The sequence below is a fragment of the Choloepus didactylus genome, chromosome 1, assembly GCF_015220235.1.
Source record: "Choloepus didactylus isolate mChoDid1 chromosome 1, mChoDid1.pri, whole genome shotgun sequence".
NCBI classification, from domain to species: Eukaryota; Metazoa; Chordata; class Mammalia; order Pilosa; family Megalonychidae; genus Choloepus; species Choloepus didactylus.
In genome coordinates, this window is record NC_051307.1 from 228,717,698 (window position 1) to 228,740,531 (window position 22,834).

At 38.0% G+C, this 22,834-nt stretch overlaps 1 protein-coding gene across 1 annotated transcript in view; it reads right to left on the minus strand.

Annotated features, from left to right (window-relative positions):
• CNTN3 (contactin 3) overlaps positions 1-22,834 on the minus strand; it is a 402,513-nt gene that overhangs the window by 56,866 nt on the left and 322,813 nt on the right. The window contains exons 12-13 of the mRNA XM_037800451.1: positions 12,663-12,790; positions 9,927-10,102 (exon numbers count right to left, since the gene is read on the minus strand). Coding sequence (XP_037656379.1) covers positions 9,927-10,102; positions 12,663-12,790 — 304 coding nt within the window. The remainder of the gene's footprint in view (positions 1-9,926; positions 10,103-12,662; positions 12,791-22,834) is intronic.

The window sequence follows — 22,834 nt, forward strand, 5'->3', positions numbered from 1 at the left end:
AATGATGCATCATCTTTAGAAAACAGCCTGACAAGTTTCTCAAATGGTTAAATATAAAGTTACCATATCAGCCAACAATTACACCTGTAGGTATATACACCCAAGAGAAATGAAATTATATATTCACAAAAAAATTTACAGTTATGTTCAGAGTCACATTATTCATAATAGACAAAAATTGGAAATAATGAAAATGTCCATCAACTGATGAAAGGACAAAGTGTGATATGTTCATACAATGGTATATTATTTGGCAATAAAAAACAATAAAGTACAAATTCTTCATGAATGAACCTTCAAAACATTATGAATTGAAAGAAGCCAGTCACAAAGGATCACATGTAAGATTCTATTTACATGAAATGTCCCAAATAGATAACTCTATGGAAGCAGAAAGTAGATTAGTGGCTGCTTGGGCTGGGTGGAGGGGGGATTGTGCAGTGATGGCTAAGGGGTTTAGGGTTAATTCTGGAGTTAATGAAAATGTTCTAAAACTGATTGTGGTGATGGATACAAAATCCTGTGAATAAACTAAAAGCCACTGAATTGTACACTGAATTGTAGGTGAATCATATGGTAGGTAAATTATATTTAATTAAAGCTCTTTAAAAATATATAAGGCAGTACAAGAAAAAGATAAAGCTAAGATCAGCAGATACCATTTCCCTCCTCATTTGGTTTGATTTACTTGTTCATGTATTAGTTTCATCATATTTAACCCTACTTTTGACATCAGTTCCCCAGTGCAGGATATATTCATGAACCTGACCTCCCACCCCATTTCCACCCAACAAAACAAAATGAAAATTAAAAAAAGCTAGTCATTTCCACCAACTACTAGTTATTTCCACACATTAGCCTACAAAGATGAGATTTTTTAGCTTGCAAATCACAGTTGCAGGTAAGTATGTTACAGTTTGGAGGATCTCAAGGAATTATAAGCAAAATCAAATGAATTATTCCTGACTCTCTTAGAACTGTTAGAGATTTTTAAGTTTCTGTAAATAAATGTATCTAGATTTTCATATGCAGGTATATATGCATACATATTCACAGGTACACAAGCACACACATCAGTATCTGTTTCGAAGTAGCTTATGTTTTGCAGTAGATAAGGTAGGGATGGTCCCAATAGTGGAATCTCAGTATGTCCTAATATTAACAGCAAACCACTAATACTCTCCCTTCCCCAGGAAAAGAAAATCTAACTCCTACAAATTGCCAAGTAGTGCAGTTTTGCTGAAGATTTGTGGGGAAACAAGATGAAACCCACAGCAAAATCTCCCCAAAACATTTTCTAAATATCTGTTTCTCCCAAAGTTTCTCTCCCAGTGGTATTAGCCTTTCTGCCATCCAAAAATGTTCTTCTGAATCTCTCTCTGAACATTGGATGTAAAATCTCTGCCATATCCCTTTTCCAATTCCCAGAGCTTGTCTATCCCACTCAACCAAAGAAAAGTTATGAAAACTCATAGCAAAATAAGAACATAGATTTGGATGACTACATGAAAATGAAAGATTTTTTTTTAAAATGAAGAACATGATAAGCAAAGTTAAATACTCGGAGAAGGTATCTGCAATGAATTAAACAAACAATTACTAGCTTGATTACATAAGGGCCTACTGCAAATCTATAAAGCAAAAGTCCTGAATTCCAATAGGAGAAAATGGCAAATGATACGAATTTGCGATTTACAGAAGTGGAAGCCTATGAGACAAAAAAACGAACAGAACATCCTGGAATTACTGTGTAAAAGTGAAGGATTTACTGTTGTGACACTAAATGAAAACTCTGTCCATTGGCACATAAAGCAGATAAGACCAAAATCTGACATATGCAAATGTAAGTTTCATTCCTTTGGTTTTGGCAAAAAAAAAAAAAAAAGAAGAAGAAAGAATGAAACTGGTGTTATCTGTCTAGTTTTCCTGAGGCAGTCTGTATTTTGTTTTGAAAACTTTTGAAAGTCACTCTGTTGCCAGGTTAAGAAAATTATTTCCAACCTTCTTCTATCTCCTCATTTGTAATGATGCCACACAAGAAAGGATTACAGATTGGGAGGAAAAATGTCACTTTGAAGAAATTTGTTGTAAAGTGTCTCAATTCTGGTGAGTCATGCAGACTAAGCAGATCCCGCATCAGTCTCACTGCATCTGTGAATTCAAAATCGCATGGTCTGTCTCCCTTGCAAGCTTGTTTGCATCAACTTGGGGGAAGCATCATCCTACTGGTGTGAGCTGTCAACGGCTGCAAAGTCAAGTTTGAGTTTTGTCCTTACGAACTTAACGTCTAGACTTCACTAAAGCTGAAAACCACCTGATGGACAACTCAGCTACATTCATTGTACAAACTGCTTATTAAAATTATAAATATATGTTATGTATTAGACTCTTGTGCAGTGTTAAAGGATGGTCTTTTAAGGGAAACAACAACAATTAGATGTTTAGATACCTAGCTACAATTAAGTGCAGTTTCAGTACCCATTTCTGCTTTTGATCATCTGTATTTACACTGAGAAAAGTTTTAGCTTTTCTTAATTGTTCAGACAGATTCAAGGCTTTAAGTAGTGCTATATCCGTTTAGCATTTCTTCTACTATTGTTTAAATGTCCATTTTCAAAGTCACTAATTTTCTCTACTCAGCAGAAAAGGGCATAATGTCAGTATTGTCAGCCAGCTCTCTAAGTCATACTCAGGGTTTCCTACCATTTCCCTTTTCTTCAGTAAAAGGGAAAGGAATGGCTTAGTGAAAACCTCTTCTCCAATTCAGCGAGAATCTTCTCTAACTCTAGTTCTTCACTTAACTTTTAATACTTAGATATTGAACTTGATTTAAAATATTAGTTATCTTTGCCATGCAATGTAGGTAATTGCAAATTATCAGGTGGATTATAAGCTGTTGATAATATTTTAACGAATACAATACCCTCCATTTTAATTAACGCAAAACAAATGTGTGTTGAGGAACAAAAATTCAAAGTAGCTTAATTCTAAAATATGCATCAAACAGTGTCCAAGAAAAAATTATAAATATTGAGCTACACTGCTGCTTTCTGTAAGAGAGGCTTGTAGGCAGGAATATTAAAGTTTACAATATGCCTTAACTGCTTATGATTTACACAGCACCATAAGGTCCTATATAAGGTATAAAGCCATATCTGTACAAGAGTCAGGTGTCTGAATTGTGAAATTTCATAAATTATTGCTATCACTTGCCATTTCTGTTCTTTTCTAGCATGGTACTTCATGGCCTATAATTTTATTTTTTATTGACTTGTCCCATTAGTAACTTAATCATCTCCCATCAGTACAAACAGGTAAGCTATACAAAATGATACTACCCTTAAGGTCAGGCAATTAAGTTAATGGTTTTTTAAGTAAATTGTCTTTCTGATGCATGAGAAGGGAATCATATAACAGCTCTCTATTTATTGCAGCATTCCATTCAAATTAATACCCAGAAAGTCAGCTTGTTTTTTAGCCCAGTATGTTCACGGATATATACCATTTTGAAAAGCAGGAAGTTGTGAGGGAAAAGACTGGTAAACGAGAAAGTGCTTAGAGAGGTGGATAGTAAGTGCCATGTTTATACAGAGAGGACGGGTAGTTTAAATAATGGAAAATACAACTCCTACTCAGCTAATTCATTGGGATTACAATTTATTAGGTATTCAGTACTCACTTATTATGTTTCAAAAACACACACCTGTTGGGAAAAAATCCAGAGGCCCAAAAAGCCCCAATAATTTGAAGCCGATTGACATACAGTCTTGAACATCAACAGCTTCTTTTTGCCTGATTGCCTTCCACTCATCCCTCAGATTTCAGCTGAGTCATCACTTACTTTTGAATTCCTTTCCTTTTCCCTCTGGCTTCACAAGGTTTCACAGAAGCCATGTTTTGCTTTCCTTACAATTTTTGAATTATTTGCACGCTGGTTTACTGCAGCTTCCAAATGGCTGTAATCTGTATGCAGGCAAAGAATCTATTGGTTTTTAGCACATAGAAGATGCTCAATAGACATTTGTGGAATGAAGTAGTAAAGCAGTAAAGATACATCGAACTCATAGGATGATTTAATGAAAGACTACATGGGAAATAATATCTACATAAAACTGAAGATATTATATACATGTCTAAATATCTTCATATGTAGTTGCTTTTGTGTAAGTCAGAGTGTTTACATTCACATAGACATGCACAGTTATAAGAAAAGCCACAGGCCCCACTGTATGCTTATGGTGCTGTTTTATCATACCCATATGTTCTAGTTTGCTAATGCTGCTGGAATGCAAAACACCAAAGATGGATTGGCTTTTATAAAAGGGGGTTTATTCGGTTACACAGTTACAGTCTTAAGGCCATAAAGCGTCCACAGTAAGTCATCAACAATCAGGTACCTTCACTGGAGGACAGCCAATGGCATCTGGAAAACTTCTGTTAGCTGGGAAGGCATGTGGCTGGCATCTGCTCCAAAGTTCTGGGTTCAAAATGGCTATTTCCCAGGACATTCCTCTCTAGGCTACAGTTCCTCAAAAATGTCACTCCCAGTTGCTCTTGGGGCATTTGTCCTCTCTTAGCTTCTCGGGAGCAAAAGTCTGCTTTCAAAGGCCGTTTTCAAACTCACTCTCATCTGCAACTACTCTCTCAACTTCTGTGCATTCTTCAGAGTGTCCCTCTTGGCTGTAGCAAGCTCGCTCCTTCTGTCTGAGCTTATAGAGTGCTCCAGTGAACTAATCAAGGCCCAGGCTGAATGGGTGGGGCCACACCTCCATGGAAATTATCCAGTCAGAGTTATCACCCACAGTTGGGTGGGTCACATCTCCATGGAAATACTCAATCAAAAGGTCACACCAATAAATAAGATTAATCAATCTGCCCCACAAGATTGCATCAGAGATAATGGCATTTTGGGGGACACAATGCATTCAAACTGGCACACCATATTTAACACACAGAATTCCTAACCATGCACTCAGCCAGAGAAAGCAATTCCATTACTTACCCTGGTAAAACATTTTTCTTTCCAAATTTCAAATAGAACTTTGCGGGTGTCTGAGCTTGTACCTGAACTTACCAGGCCTGGGCCAGGGGACCTGATATCACCCCCTGGGGAGGGTAGTAGGTACGGGCGTGAGTGCCCTCTGCAGCCCCCCCGAGCCTGGGGAGCGAGGTCAAGGCAGCTCCCTTTTCCTCACCCAAAATGTCACTGGCAGGGGAGGCTTGCCGGAAGAAACCGCCTTTCTCCCAACTGCCCTTTCCCCACTTCCTTATCTTACCCACTCACTCCCTGGTGCCAAGGCCACTCCTGCCACCGCCAGCGCGCATGCCCGTGGCCAGAACTACCCCCGCCCCGCTGCAACGGTTCCGGCGTTCTCTCAGAACCAATCCTAGCCCCTATCCCTTCAATATTGCCATTTAAGGCTGCTTCACCTCCTTTCCAGCCCTGCCCTTCTTACCAGCCTATATAACCTGTAATCACCCCTGAATAAATCTCTTTGGCGCATACTCCTACTGGATGAAGAGTGTCTTGTCCCTATCGCCGCCCTCCTTGCACGCCTCTCGCCGAGGACCCTGGCCACGTCCTCCGCCTCGCCCTCGCCTCCGGGAAAGAGCCCCCGCCGCCGGTACCCCTTGAGCAGCCCCGAGAGCTGAGGGCTCGGCTACCGGCCGCCTCTCCCCCTAGAAGTAGTGACCGCGACCGCAGAACTTACTTGGTTTCCACTAACAGGAAAGGGGAGGAAATAGCCCAAAGTTCAAGGGAAACAAAAGACCACTGTTGGCTGGATTAGGGCCTGCTGATTTAAGTATGATTTAGGGATAGTCTAGGATAGTTCCGACTTCCCTAATAAGCTAACTTGTGAACATAAGCATCCTATATGTCGGGAGTCCACATGTACATTGTAAGGATGTTTAAACTGATATACTTTGATAAACCTGATGAGGTACAAATACTTTCAAAATGAAGAGTGTCTAGAGCAAAGCTGTACAACTTTACAAACATTTTGTGGAACTGAATTGATGATGAATTAGAATGTGTGTGGATAAAAGTCACTGGAAGCAATAAGAAGTTTAGCCGTGACAACAAATATGCCATACATTTAACTGGTTCACTTTGGGATGATTTATCTCCCACAGGCCACAGTCCCACTCTTGTTACAGCAGCAATTCGTGAGCTTGAGACTTGATGGATTTTCCAGCTCTCAGTGGTAAAAAAAGAATATCTTTGAAAGTAATACTTTGTGTGTAATAATATGAAGTGGTTATTTGGGTGTGAGGACTAACAGTTTGGTAATACCAGTTGTATTAGCAATACAAAACTATGTGAAAGGTTACATGAGGACTTTAAATCCTTATCAAGCAATGCACTCTAATTGCAAAAACTACTTGTGGTAATACCGAGTTTTTAAACTGCTCACCCTTGGACTATCTTACGAATTTTATCTTGTCCAAATCGAAAGTATCAGCTGAATTTGAAGAGTCATTAAAAGAACATACCCAGTAATGAGCCCATAAAAGTGGGAATCAGAACCAGAAAATATTTTCCAGGTTGCCTTAGCATTGTTTATCTTCATTTAGGCCTCATACATTTATTGCTCAACTTATTAATATGTATTTGCTCTATCTTTCTGGAAATCTTTTTTTGTCCCATTACACTTTCTTTCTGGATTTTGTTTTGTTATGTGAGAAAGTTATTTTTTGTAAATGTATCTTGTATCCAAGTGGTTGAATAAATTCTAATCAACTCAAGAATTTCAGAGTTGATTCTTTTGGGTTTTGAGTAGCCCTTTTAATCATATTATCTTCAAATAATGAACATTTTATTTCCTTATTTCTGAAGTCAGAACTTTTATTCCTGTCCCATACTTTATTGCGTTGGCCAAAACATATCCAAATGGTTTTACAGTAATGATACTTGTGTACATCTGTGCTGGTTTGAATGTATTATGTCCCCCAAAACACCATTATCTTTTATGTAATCTTGTGTGGGCAGACATATTAGTGTTGATTAGATTGTAATTCTTTAGAATGTTTCCATGGGAATGTGACCCACCCAACTGTGGGTGATGACTCTGATTGTATGGTTTCCATGGAGGTGACAGAAGAAGTGAGCTTGTTACAGCCAAGAGGGACATTTTGAAGAACACAAAGGAGCTGAGTGAGTAGCTGCAGCTGAGAGACAGACAGTTTGAAGATGGCCGTTGAAAGCAGACTTTTGCTCCGGAGAAGCCAAGAGAGGAAAAATGCCCCAAGAGCAACTGAGAGTGACATTTTTGAGGAACTGCAGCCTAGAGAAGAATGTCCTGGGAGAAAGCCATTTTGAAACAAGAACTTGGAGCAGACACCAGCCACGTGCCTTCCAAGCTAACAGAGGTTTTCTGGGCACCATTGGCCACGCTCCAGTGAAGGTACCTGATTGTTGATGACTTACCTTGGATGCTTTATGACCTTAAGACTGTAACTTTGTAACCAAATAAACCCCCTTTATAAAAGCCAATTCATTTCTGGTGTTTTGCAAAAAGGCAGCATTAGCAAACTAGGGCAACATCCTTATAATCGATTTCAAGTATTTCTGGTATTTTCATTTAAAGACATTTTTGGTGGGGAGGACAAAGAGAAAGTGTTTCTATTCCTACTTTAATATGGATTTACAGGTCAGAAACTGGTCATTAATTTTATTAAATATCTTTTCAGTACCCACTGAGAATATGTCATCTTTATTTTTAGATGTAGTTGCATGACAATGTACATTTCCTGAGATATTCTTTCATGTTTTCAAGTGGTTTATATAACATAGAATTTATATGTTTCCTAAAAACTTGAAAAAATTTACCAGTAAAATTATCTAGCCCTAGAATTCTTTTCTTAAGGTTAACTGGTTAAAAAATTTTCATGATTAAGTGCCTCTAATTATTATTAATTTTGATAGTTTATATTTCCCCAGAAACGTTTACTTTCTCTACTGTTCATTGGTATTTTCCAGAGGTTATTTATTGCTTTTTTTAACGTAACTTTTTATAGTGGTACCATATATACAACTCAAAATTTCCCACTCAGCACTTCCAAGTGTAAAATTCAACAGTATTAATTACATTCACAATACTGTGCTACCATCACCACCATCTATTACCAAAACTTTTCCTTCATCCTATATAGGAACTCTGTACCCATTAAGCAATAACTCTCTAATCCCCTCCTATCTATTGCTTTTTGACAAACATTTGTTCTTCCACCTCCTTACTACACATTTGTTTTGTTTTGCTTTCCTAAATTTTAAAAGACTGTGGAAAGAGTGAAAAGGAATATGTATTTTGTATTTGCAGGGTAAATTTTTATCTGTATGTTACTTTAGCTTCTTTCATTATCAAATATAATCTGATAATTAAATATCAATTTTTTAAATAATTTTTGGCAAACGGCATTTTTGGTGGTGGAAAGAGGAGCTCTAAAGTGTGAGTAACAGTTTTGTTCCTCATTATTTCTCTTTGTTTTTGACTTGATATATTTTAATGGTACATTATTTAGACTAAGTTTTATAAATATTGTATCTTCATGGTAGAGTGGCCATCTTCCAAAATAAATTTATCCTTTTTGTTCTTAAGGTTTGCCCTGAATTATTCTTTATTTGAAATTAACATTTTTTATGCCCTTTTCCCCCCTTTCTTTTTGTTATATCTGTCTATTAAATATTTGCTTATCTTTTCATTCACATCTTGGTTTGACTCCTACTAGTCTTTTTTCTAAGTTTCAATCTATCTTACAGAGTTTCTACTGGGGGTGGATTTGGAGCATTCCTCTTACAAAACATTGGGCTTGATCTACACACTGCTGGGATGCCAATCACATTTTAAATAGCAACAGAGCCTCTGTGTGCATGACTGAGTAAATGATAAGCGGAAAACAACTAAATATAAATTGTTTTGTGCATTTCTATTTTTCCAACTGGAATTGGAGAAGCCTTGTTCCTTCACCCCCAAATAGCACTGTAGGAGGAGTTGTGCTTCAGGGAAGTATGTTCAAGATAAATACAACATACCTAAATTATAATTAAAATTATAAATTAGAGGTTAAAGCAAATGTGCTCACTTAAAAAAATAAAATTAGACCAAAACAGAATTGGGAATGCCTGGATCATTCATTTAACAAACATTTCTTGAGCATCGCCTATATGCCAGATGTTTCTTAAGAGGATGTGTCACTGCGGGTTGCTGGTGCTGAGTTCCAACTTGGCGGGCCGGGGCCAGGGAACCTGGTCAGCCCCTGGGGGAGGCGATGGGCATGGGCAGTAGCGCCCTCCACAGCCCCCCCCCAGGGAACCTGGCCAGCCCCTGGGGAGGGTAGTGGGCATGGGCAGTAATATCCTCCACAGCCCCCCGGGCCTGAGAAAGTGGAGCCGGCTACAGGCCCCATCTCCCTCACCCAAAATACAACCGTTAGGGGAAGCTTGCCAGAGAAAACCGCCCCCCTTATCTTGCCCGCACACTCCGGGTTGCCAGAGCAACTCCCGCCACCGCCAGTGCGCATACACCGTTGCCAGAGCAACTCCCGCCCTTTTTCAAACGACCTCCGCGCCCTCTCAGAACCAATCCTAGCCTTTATCCCCTCAGCATTGCCATATAAGGACCCCACACCCCTAACACCGACCCCGCCCTCTATGCCAGCCCTCACCCCTGAATAAAGGCTTTTGTTCTACCACCTCTAAAGGAGAGTGTCTCGCGTCCCTCTCTCGCCGCCCTCCACACCTTGTACGCCTCCGCCGGGGACTCGGCCAAGTCCCCCGCCTCACCCTCGCCTCCGGGAAGAGCCACCGCCGGTACCCCTCAAGCAACGCTGAGCGCAGAGGGTTCTGTGGGTGCCCGCCCCTAGCTGCGACCGCATGTCACAGCCACATGTAGTTTGGAAAGCATGAAGAAGGCATCATCACTTACCCCACCGACTTTCTCAAAGTGAGATCCTTCTTTCTTAAAATCTGTGAGGACTCCATTGAAATACCAGGTAAACATGATGTCTAACAGGGGGTCGTGCTGCACCTGGCAGGGCAAAATGATGCTCTCGCCAACCGCGACGTCCATATTTGATGGTGCCAAAGTTATTCTTGTTGGTTCTATTGGGGAAATAAATTTTATGTGAACCTTAGTATTTTTATTGTGATGAAAACAATTTGTACAGCCATATTGTTAATCTAAATTATAGTTTATGTGTGCCTAGATAGATATACATACATACATATATATAATTAAAAGTCTGCATGACTAAAATAGACAATTTGATGTGCCACATTTCAATGGATTCACAAATTTTTGTCATAGGAATTAGGATGTCTGTGTTTATTGGATATCTAAATTTAAAAATCAAATTCGCCTGTAAACATGGGTAATAAGGCCATTACAAAAACCAATTTCAGCTTACTTTTACTGTTTTTTGTAAGACAGGAGTAGAAAGAAAAAATATTGTGTTTTTACCAACTCTGAATGGCTGGTAAATGCAGTACCACTAAAATATAAATCAACCCACAAATTTAAGGGTACCATGGATTTGGAAGACTCTACATAAGATGCTTAAAATAGGTACAAAAAAAGTCTATGCTAAAATGTTAATGTCTGTTTTTCCCCCAATGTGAATGTCTGTATGTTCATTTCTTCATCCCTGTCATCACTACAGACCTTCCATCTATAGAGAATTAAATTTCTCTTGATCCCACTTTCCCCTGCTACTGCCCATTTCTTTGCTCCATGTTACAACAACAGCCCTCAACGGAGACGTCTACATAGGTTGTCTCCAATTCTTCTATGAAATTCTCACGTTATCCATTACAGTTTGACTTTACCTTGGTACATTTTCTTTGCTTGGTTTCCATGACATCGTACTCTCTTAATTTTCTTCCATAACGTCGGTCACACCTTTTCTGGCTCCTTTTATGATCCCTCTTCTTTTTCCAAATCTCTTAATGTTAAGAGTGTCTCAAACTCAGTCCTCAGTGCTTTTTAATTCTCTTGGTGTTTCATCTCTCTTGGTAATTCTATCAAGTCTCTTGGCTTCAAACATCCATCTATATACCAACAACTACGATATGTATGTATATATCTCCTTGCTCTCTCACCTCTACTTGGGTGTTTAGGAAATACATAGTGTTGTTTGCCAGGATTCTCTGTTTCCCTCCTTTAGGGCATAAACTAGAAGCAAATTCTTAACCCCCTTGAATTCAGGCATAGCTAAATGCTATGTTTTGGCCAATGGAATGTAAGCAGAAGTTATGTGGATCACTGCCAAGCAGAAGTCTTGAAGAACTAACACGTCATTCTACTTGTCCTGTTTCTCCTGCCACGGTAATGGGCAACAGGCCAGATGGTGGAGACACTGCAAGTCTTCAGCCTTGACTGAGGACAGAATAGCTGACCCACCACCAACTTGCAGTATGACCTAAAAATAAACCTTTTCTCTTTTAATCCACTGAGATCTTGGATTTTTTTGTTCATGCAGAATAGTCAGGTCTGTTTTGTAGAAACGAAGCCCAATAAACATCTCAAATGCAATATGTTCAAAACTGAATTCCTGAAATTCCTCCTCCCCAAACCTGTCCAAGCCCCAGACATACCCATTTCAACTGCTTTAAATGTAATTTGACTATTGCTCATCAAAAACCCTGCAGTCATGAAGTCTTTTTTCTTTTTTTTGGGCTTCAAATACAATGTGTCAGCAAATGCTGTTGGCTTTTATCTGATCCCTTCTCATCAACTCCTTTGATATCACCCTCATTTGGGCCGTTATCACTTTCTGCCTTGCTGACTGCAGTGGCTTCCAGAGAACTCTCCCTCTTCTGCCCTTGATTTCCTGTCGTCTGTTTTAAAGGATTATAATCCCTTAAGATGTATTTTAGATAGTGTCATTCCTCCACTCAAAACCTTGCACTGGCTCCATGTTTCAATCCAATAAAAAGCTAAAGCTCTAACAATGGTTTTCAAGGTCCCTGTGTGATTGTCCCTCTAGAAATCTTTTTTGTTAACTCTTTCATTTCCAAGAAATCTTTCAAATCTCTACTTCTCAGTGAGGTCTTTTCTATTCACCATATTTCATGCTCCAACTTAGCTCTCTCCATACACTTCTCTACTCTCTCAATTGCTTGTAATTGTAATAATTTACTTAATTATTCCTATTGCTTATTTTCCTTCTTCCTATGGTAGAATTTAAGATTTAGGAGGGCAGTATCTATCTTTGTCAGTTTTGTTTAGTGACATAGCCCAAGCACTTGCTCATAGTACCTGCTCAAGTTTTCTTGATGGAATAAATGAACATGATCCATCTACAACTTTATGCTATTGTTGCTCATATCAAGAACTGACTTGAGTGTCTCAACAAAATATCAAAGACAATGAAAAAGAGAAAGTGCACTTGAAAATTCTGAGAATAGAATATCATAAAAGAGATATGTCATAAGCATGTGATATTAGTAATTCTTATTGCACATCATCACAGCACAAGGACTAATGCGAAAGAAATACTAAGAATTGTTCTCTTGACTGTTGCCTTTTAAAAGCAGCATAAGTGCAAACACAGGTTCTAATTTCATAGTGTGCTGCATATTGTGAAAAACATAATTTTTGGGCTTTAATAAGATACCGTACAGTGCATCCCCATGTAAAGCAGTCTTCGAGAAATGTACCTACCTGTAACAACCAAGCTGGTTGTGCCATTTGCTTTCCCAAACTGGTTTTCTGCTGTGCAGGTATAGGTTCCAACATCAGCTTTAGTCACATTGACTATTTTGAGCCCTCCATCTTTTAAGAATGAAATTCTGAAGGAAATACAGTTTAAACAATTAAGGATACAAATAGTAATGTTTTGTTAAATAAATAGCAAAATTTTACAGGATGTGTTGTCTTAAGCTAGTATTTTTAAGGCATGATAAACCCATCTTTAGCCTTACTAGAAATAAAGAAAATTAAAAGCAATTTATACAAACACACATACTCATATGCACAAGTACACATAAACACACGCCCAGTCGAATGAGAAAAGATGCTCTATCAATTTGAACTTCACATATTTTTATGCAGCATTACTTAGCAACACCATGTAACCTTGCCCTAATTATCAAATAAGTGCGGAATTATCAGCTGGGAGAAACTAAAAAGTAGGTATGAGACAATTTCTTTTAAATTTTAAACTCCATATGAGAAATAAGAAACCTGTTTGCCTTTCATTACAAACTAGGAGAGTCGCATTCCATGTAGTGTATGTCCACATTTTGCAAAGAACATTTACATGGTCACCTTTGAGCTACTGCAAACAATCCAGGCAACCCAAGTGAACATTACATTAGAGTTTCTGAGCATAAACCTAAAGTGCTTAAAGCTTTAGAATCTAATGAATTATTTAAGAAATATATAATTTCCTTTAATTGCATATTTAAATAAATAAATTATGCACTTATTTTATACATTTAATTATAAATATAATTAAATATATGCATTTATTTTACATATTTAATTATAAATAAATTTATATTTAGTTATTATAATAAAGTTTTACAACACAGAGAGTGCCTAACCTGTGCCAGGCACTGTGTGAGCATGATAGAAAGTCCCTACCTTCATGGAAATATATTCTAGTGGGCAGCAAAGACACTGAAGAATGAAATAAATAAATGTGATAGTTTCAGATTTTTGAGAAGTATTCTGAAGGAGACAGGGTGATATGACAGAGTCATTGCTTGAGGAAGTATTTCCCTGACAGGGTGTTTCAGAAAAGCCTCTTAGAGGTGATGACACAGAACTGAGAAATAAAAATGAGGAGTTTACCCATCATTGGTCTGTTTCCTGTACCTTTATTTTCCAACTTGTGCCCATAATTATATTCCCTTTCTTTCAATCACTAAAGTCATTACTATCCATACCATGCATTTGATACTTAGAATGCTTTTATCTTCTATGATTCACATGTTTGTCCTATCTATCCAAATGGACGGCAACCTCTCAAGGAAACTTTCTTTGAAGTAATGAAGGCCTCCAATTTGTGGGCCATTCACCAGAATAGAAAGATGTTGAGCATCTCAACACAGTCTCTAACTAATATCACATTTGTTGCAAGATTTTTAGGTGTCAATCATTTTATTACCAGTACTAGTTTATGTATTAATATGTTCAAAATATGTATTATATGTCTGTGCACACCCACACCCACACCCACATTTCTGTTCTTTAAATAGCCTGTTATTCACTTTCCCTTGCATCCTGGTTATAATTTTTTGAGTATGAAAGTAGTGGTGGAATTAGAGCTAGTGCACTGGGGCCTGCTCAGGATCTTGGGTAGAGCTATTCAGGAATGTTTAGTGCTCATGTGATATTTTTTTTTTTACAATGTTAATTTATATTTGAAACAAATGGGTTTGAGAACAATGGCCTAGCAATCTAATTAAGAAACACATGGCAGTGTATTTCAATTTGAGGAACTAGGTAGGAACTAGATACAATTGCAAGAACATTCCTAGAAACCAATGAAAATGGCGCTATATCTCATTTCTCATCAGGAGATCCCGACCACTTTGTTGGTTTATGAAATCCAAGACCATCATTTTTCTAGGAGATATGATGAAAGAACTTTAAGAAAAATCTCTTTTAGCTTATCAGAGAAGAAAGATTTTCTTAAAGAGTATGCAACAATAACTAAAAGAGGAAAACTTTACAGAAAAGTAAAAATGAATGGAAACTTAGGTTATGGACATTGGACGGGTTGAGAGACATGTAGACACCAAGAAATGTAAATTTCATCATGCGACCCCACTCGTACCCCCACTTGCCCAACCCTTGCTTAGACCCTCTTCTCTGACAATGGGTAGCCTATATCCTAAGCCTGAACAATACCCTAGCATCAGACCCCGGTGTCTCTCGATCCTCAAATGGCATACTAAATTCTAGTGCTTGCTTGCTTTTGACTTGGGGTCTTTACAAAAACCTTCCCTACGTCTGCTTAGCTTGTACTCATCCTTCAGATTTCAGTCACTTCCCAAATACCTGGGCTGGATTAGTTCTTCTTGTATTTAATCAAAACACCGTCTGAAATTTTGTTACAGCATTTGATAACTTGCCAATTACAGACTGTGTGCTTATTTGATGAATATGCCTGTCCTCTAGTAGACTGTATGCTCTCTGATGGCATGACTGGGGTATGAATTATCCACCACTAAAATCCTAGCGCCTTGAACAGCACCTGGAACAGAGTAGATGTTCAAAAACAACATTCGTGTATTGAGTAAAGAACCTAGCCTTCAGAGAGGTTTTGTAGAAGACTAGGGGTTAGTGAAGCCATGTGGCAAGGACCTTAGGACTTATGGATAATAAGGAAATAGATTCAGGTGTGCAGACTGTTACATATATATGTGAGGCAGCAGCAGGCTAGATGAAGATACATGCCTTTTCCAGAACTGCAAATACACTTGTATTATTGAGGAAGTAGTCAGTCAAAAAAGGAATGAATGAAGACAAAGGAGGGTGGGAAAGAAAGGTAAAGGGAGAGAAAAGACAGCGGCAAAGAGGCAGAGAGAAGAAACTGATATAGGAAGGAGGAAATATCATCAGGAGCAATGCTCTCCAACCATTTCTACTGCAAGTCCCATACGTGAAAACAGAGTAGTACTAGACCCCTAGCAATGTTCAATAAATTTTACCTATCATTATTATTAAAAAGAAAGTGCAGATTCACTGGACATTTTAAAATGTGAAGAAAGGAAGCTAGTAGATGAGACCAGAAGGACTCAAAGCTATTTAAACGGTGAGGCAAACACATCTGCTCAGTTACAGAGTAGAGAAACAATTGGAAACTGTGAGAAGCTGGGAAACCTACCAGCTTCTGAGATTACCAAGCATTAAAACAAAGTAAAAATGCCTCTTTTGTTGGCTGAGGAAATATTGAGCTCAAGCTTAGAGGTTCTGATTTGGATACCATAAAAGAGACAGAGGCAATTTCAGATATTTTCTCCTGCTTCTAAGCGCAAAAGCTAAGCTTTCACTATAAATGCAGAACTGTTGGAATACTGGAAGAACTAGAAATCCTTTAGCGTTTGGATTTAGTACCTTAAATGAGCAAACCCTTCTTCAAGACCATGCTGAGACGAGGAGCAATTTCAAAGACAAGTGTGATACCTCAGGAATCACACACAGACTCCAAAACAAACATATTGAATAGCAAAGAATACAGACTCTGCATACACTGTAATATGTTGAGTTAATTGGATATTTTCTTCATAAATTGTTTCTTCCAGTAAGTTCTAAGAGGCCCACAGAGCATTTCACACAACATAAAAATAAACAATATTCAGTAAATGGATGGAGTAATTGTTTCTCAACAGAAAACCTTTAATAACCCACGCTTCCCTACAGAGATCTGAAGTGAAAATGTTATACCACTTCACTATCAATGAAATTATTTTCTAAGCTTCCTGGCAACAAGTGTTTCTGCGAATGGATAGAGCTGAAAATGTAGACGAGTGACTCTAGCCTTGGCACACAGAATTAAATGAAGATTTATGAGACGAACACTCTGAAACAGGGTATGTACTCATGTTTACTTCAAGAAATGTGTAATTTAAATCATTGTGGCATATTAACTCCTTGATCAGTTTCACAATATAACTTTATATGTACTCTTTTATTGGTTGTCCCTTTTGTAGTATGAGGTTAATTATTTCATTTAACTTTGCATAGCCTATGCTTAGTTTGGGATAACAAAACATAATTGCTCTAAGCTGCTCTAATGGGCCATGTCGTAATGCAGTGATGGCACTGAATTTATGATTGTTAAGAAATCTTGTTTGCTCAGAACAAACACTGTTGTCTAGGCAACACTGACCTGTACTTATGGTGGCATTTAAGCATCCAAGATAGCACAGTAAGTTCTAAAATGGGAACAGTGTGGAGCATTATACAGGCAAGTCAGGATTTCTGAAAATACTCTTCCCTTGCTTGTGTCTGGAATGTTAATGGTAATTTATTCAACTTGAATTTTAACAAACATGCTGCAACTCTTTTTTTTTTCAGGATGTACCACTCAGTGGAGATGAGATCACATGAGACTGTAATGATTAAACTGCTGTATAAAAAAATAACAAGGCTGTTTTCGATGGTTCCTTCTGAGTACATATTCTAAGAGATGGATGCTTACAATTAGCTGTAAAAGCAAAGTACTCACAATGCATATATTATAGGGTAAATAATGACAGTTAAAAAAGGCAAATATATATTGATGAAAATGTATGAGAAAATAAATGTCAGAGAAAATGAGCGGATAGTATACGTTCTCATTTACAACTCCTCTCCCCACCTCTCCACGCTGCCCTCTCCACCCCACCCCAGCTTGACTAAATAACTTCTTCCCTTTGAGTTCAAAGATAACCTGCAAACAGGATTTAGGAAAATAATATTAGAATTTTCATTCTTTTAGCTATTCCATTTTAGGCTTTCATCTAATAAGTTCAACAGTGTTAGTTTAGTGATTTATTGGTTAGAAAATCTCCCTGGAAAAGAGAGTCAAGGCAGGGAAGATTCAGCAGTTAATTATCTTATCATTGAGTAAGCGCCAAGTTAATAATATGTGGCTTTGTTATTTTGTTGAACATAACACGTTACATGGAGCAGCCACCGGAGGTCCTAGAGAGGATGGGCTTGGCTTCACTCTATAGCCTAGATAAATACATTTCATTCATAGGAATTAACACTTGTTCGTATTCTTATGAAGATAATCAACAATAAAGGAGTATTTTCTTCCCTTTTATAAAATCTTCCCAAATGCTTACCACAACAAATAGATTTGGAATTACATTCCTTTTTATAACACTGACTCAGGAATCTGAAACCTAAAGAAAAAAGAGCACCTAAGAGGGGATTTCCACTTTGAATGATGATATAGAACTGGCCATATGAGTAATTCATGAGGTCTGTGCAATAATCCATATAGGGGAGTGGCTGTAAAAATTATGAATACCTAGATGTATGAGGTGGTCAAACAAACAAATAACAGTTATCTGATGGCTCTTGTCTTATAAGAAAACCTCAAAATAAATAATTGTTAGGGTTCAAAGGAGCCTATTACTTGAAACCATCCTTCTCTGCCTGAGAGAGAGATTCAGGAATTAAATCAATGAAGATAAAACTGTCTGCTTTATTAATTATATTACAGATATAGCTGATGCAAAACTGCTTAGATGAATGACAATGGTTTCCTGATACTTCATCCAAAATTAGGCTGATTTAACCTCCCTAGCACAGGTGGACAACCACAGGCCCTCCCAATAGAGGCGAGTTCCTTTAATGCATGGTAATGAGAAAAGCAAAATAGACACTCTCTATGGGCAGGCAGAAACCATAGAGAAAGATAGGAGGGGGAAGAGCTACAATGTCAAGGTCTTCCATCCAAACTCATGAATCAGACAATTCCTCTGGGGAGGGAGTGGAGAGAGGTATAAGTGTTACTCTAATGGCCACCCTTCAACTAGAAGGGAATGTCACCTCCAACATAATGCTATAGTGCAATGTATGTATAAGAGGCATTTCATCAACTCAGGGGATGTGGAAGATGATGAACATTTTTTTTGGCTGCCCAGAATTGACCACCCTTTCTTTGATAACCAACACGCTGACTTTCTTTTGGGCAATTCTCTTCCCCCTGGTGTATTCAGCCTTGGTGAGACTATGAATCAAGGTCCTTTGTTCTTAACTACCAGAAGGGTAGACACCAGACACAAGCAAGTACTTTACCATGCACCACTAACCTAGAGGACTCATTAAAATAACCACTGCTGGGCCCACCCCCAGATTAGGTCTGGAATGGGACCCAAGAATGTGTATTTCTAACAAGTTCCCAGGTGCTGCTGAGGGGGACATTTAGGGAAGCAGAATTCTAAACTACACCCCTTAGACTCTCCCTTCCCTGACTTGGATTTGTGACTCATTCATTCCAGCACTTGTCCTAGCAAAATGGTACAATCTTTCCTGGAGAGTCCTAGAATCCCCGTTTCCCGACCATTCTTAAGTCAGGTTCTGTGACTTAGCCTACAATCCATATAATATCTTTAAACTAATTCTCAGCTAGAGTTCCCAAATCTCTACATGACACAAACTACTAAAAGTTGGTGCCTGGTACACAGTATTTTTTCAATGAATATTTGTCTCAACAAATGTGAAGAGTTTATAAACAATCTGTGTACAAAGCACAAGTTTTTAGCACAAATCGAGTGGCCTTAGCAAACACCTATCCTGCTTCTGAATTCTTACAAGAAAGAAAGCCTTTGGTTCTACTTTTCTAATTTCAAGGTCATCATCTTTTATAGATATCCATCAATATTTAAGTGGCTCATTTACAACCTCATGCTGTGTTTCCAAATTTTCTGGTGCGCAATGTTCCTTGAGAATTTGAAAAGCTGAGGACTTTCTCTGCAGAAAACACACAACGACAACTACTCTTAAAGTTTTGATAGGATTCAGGATGGATTATCTAAGGGTCTATGCATGTCATATTAGAAACTCTTGCTAGCACTTCAACTCATCCATTGGCAGAGGGGTACGTTTTAAAACATGTTTATCTTAGACGCTTCAGTGTTAGCCTCCCTAGAAGTGCTTGGTTGAGATTTTCTTTTCTGATGACAGTATACAATTGATGACTACTGACTTAAAACTATCTTGCTTGAAATTAGAGTGGTAGAGCTGATAGATCAAGAACATGGGGCCTCAGGTCACACATCCTTGCCACCACTACTATGGGTCACAAACCGTTTCCTGAGAAAAATCTCAGCCCTGACAACTTGTGTTCTTGTCCCACCTTCACAAAGAGGTGAGATCATCTATTAAGAAGCAGGGTCGACTGAGCCATTATATCTGTCATAAGATGATACAAACTTTAAGAAAATGCAACTGACTCATTCACTTTGCCACTTGACTCTTCTCTGTATTCCACATTCTTGACATTGAGCATAATCTTGGCATAATTTCTACTCCAAACATATTAAAAACAGACATGTAATACAGTGAAATAAGCCAAACACAACAGAATAAATATTGTATGCTTCCACTTCTATGAAATACACAGGATAAGCAGATGTATAGAGACAGAAAGTAGATTACATGTCACTAGGTGCTGGGGGGGGAAGGGGAAATAGGGAGTAACTGCTTAATGGGAACACAGTGTCTCTTTGGGGTGATGAAAATATTTTCATAATGGATGGTGGTTATTACAATATGTTAATGTAATTAATATATTAAGTTGTACCCATGAAAGTGGTTGAAACAGGAAATTTCCGGTTGTATATATGTTACAATAAAAATTACACTAAAAAGTACATTTTAGAAATAATATTCATGGAAGATTAGCTAAAGTGTTATGTGGCTGATCTATTTCTTAAGAACATTGAATCTTAATATTCAAAGCTACCCTTGTATTGATGAAATATTATGAGAAGCCAGAAAAAAATAAACCTTTAAAACTCGTGGTATTTTATTTTAAAGACATTGGGTATAAATACTATATTACCTGGTAGTCTCTCAACGAGCACTGCTGAATTGGGCCATACACATTCACATATCTTGGACTAAGAAGTGCTGCATATCTCTTTATCAAATGGTTTTACTTCATCTTGTAAACAAGTTGTGTAATTAACAGTGATTTTCTCTTTGCTCATTTATTAGCAGAAACCTCTGAGCCAAAATTGTGGGTCTCAAGTAAGTGAATGGAACTATTGGTGTATGTTTTGTAAGCTAACCTCATTCATTCATCATACCAGTGTTTATTGAACATCTACTATGGAATATGCTCTGTGATTAATAATGATGATTCATTTTGTCTCAATGCAATTTACATTCCAGGCAGTTAAAATCCTGGCATATTTTTTTCTTCTCAATGTTCCTTTTGGGTTCTTAAGCTGTCTCAAATTCTTTTTGGAGTGAGACATGGATACAAGTAAACAAAGTAAACTAAAAAACATAAAATTATTAAAACCAAGCTAGAGTAATGAAGAAATAATAAATACAGTGAGGTGTAAGTTTTAATTATCTAAACTAGAAAAACATAAGATTTATACCAATCTTAAAAATGCTATGATTTCTCCCAGTTAAGCAATTAACAAATACCAGGCAAAATTAAGTGGCTAACAAAATCCTTAAATTAAAGTGAAAGGTGCCTTTTTCTTTAGGATTTGAACCTAAATGGCTATAAAATAATCTCTTTTTTTTTCTCAAAACAGGATAGATTTTTATATATTGGAACTCAATTATAAATGTTTTCAGGATGACAAATTCACAAAGGGTCAAACACTCTCGCGTTCCCACAGTAACTGCTCAACTGATGAAATGTACACTAAGTAGAATTATAAAATACCAGGAGCAGAACGTGCAAGTGGAAAACAGGTCAAAGGATAAAATGAACTTTTTGAGTTTGTTAGGTGGTGAGAAATTTAATTCAGCGTACCAGCTCATTAGATCATAAATCATGAGTAACTCCTTTCCAGGCACCAGAATTTGGGAGACAGCAACAGTCACCACCAATCTGCTTGATTATTCCTGTTTTATAGAATTAAAATGGCAGTGGAGCCTCACCCATCCATCCATTCAACCATCCTCCTTCCATCCACTTCTGTTTCAGTGAGGGGCTTGACGAAGGAGAAAGAATATACTAAAATATAGCACTCTCCATTTTTTAATGGGAAGCCTCAAGCAGAAATCTATAAAAAAATCAATTTTATACATTTCTAAGAAATAGTCATAGTAAATTAAATCAGAAAAGTATAGGTACTTTTAAGACATGGAAAGCTGTCCAAAAATGAATGAAATTCACTTCAACAAATGTTTGTTGAGTACTTACAATATACTAAGTGTTCTGGAAAGTACAAATATGAGCAAGAACTAGCCCCTATCCTTTATAGCCTTACAATCTGATGGGTAACAGGGAGATATAGACAGTTTCTGCACAACTAACCATAAAATGCATTTTTCTATGTGAGGCATGAATCTATCCAGTTCTACTTCCAAACACACAGGATCCTGCCCTGACAACTATAATTTGCCTCCTAATCAGATTCACTACTTCCTTCCTCTTCAACCTACTTTCCACACTGCAGTCAGTTATCTTTTCACTGTTCACATCACACCCCTGACAGAAAATCTCCAATGGCTTCTCATTCCACTAGGACACAAGAACAAAAAGAGTCTCCTTCAGAGCTCCAGAAGGAACCACCCCTGCCTGCTGGGACCTCGATTTCAGACTGCCAGCATCCAGAACTGTGAGAGAATAAATTCCTGTTGCTTTAAGTCATTCAGTTTGCAGTAACTTGTTACAGCAGCCCAGGGAAATGAACACACAGGTGTACCTTCAGATCCCAGGACAATGCATGGCACATACTAGGTGTCACGGGTTGTGTTTCTCGAAGATGACCACTATAAGATTTCCCATCCCACATACTCTTCTAGAATCTTTCACCTCTATCACTAAGAGGTAGAGACTAATTCTTCTTCCCTTGAATCTGTGTAGGCTTGTGACTTCCTGATAAACAAGGGAATGTGGAAGTGACATTTTGTAGTGTCTGAGTGCTAGCGAATCAGATTTCAACGTGTTAGCTTGTATATTCCCTCTTGAAGCCTTCAGCTGCCATGCAAGCATTCTGACTAGCCTGAAGCCACCGGGCTCTGAGGAAGCCAGGTGGAGAGGCCACATGAAAAGGACATGGGGCTATATAAAGAAAGAGAAAAAGATGACCAGCCAGCTCCCAGCTGCACCAGAGCCACCACCATCTGAATGCAACTGTGAGAAATCCTGAGCAAAAACTGCCCTGTTGTGTTCTAACTGACAAAAACTGGGA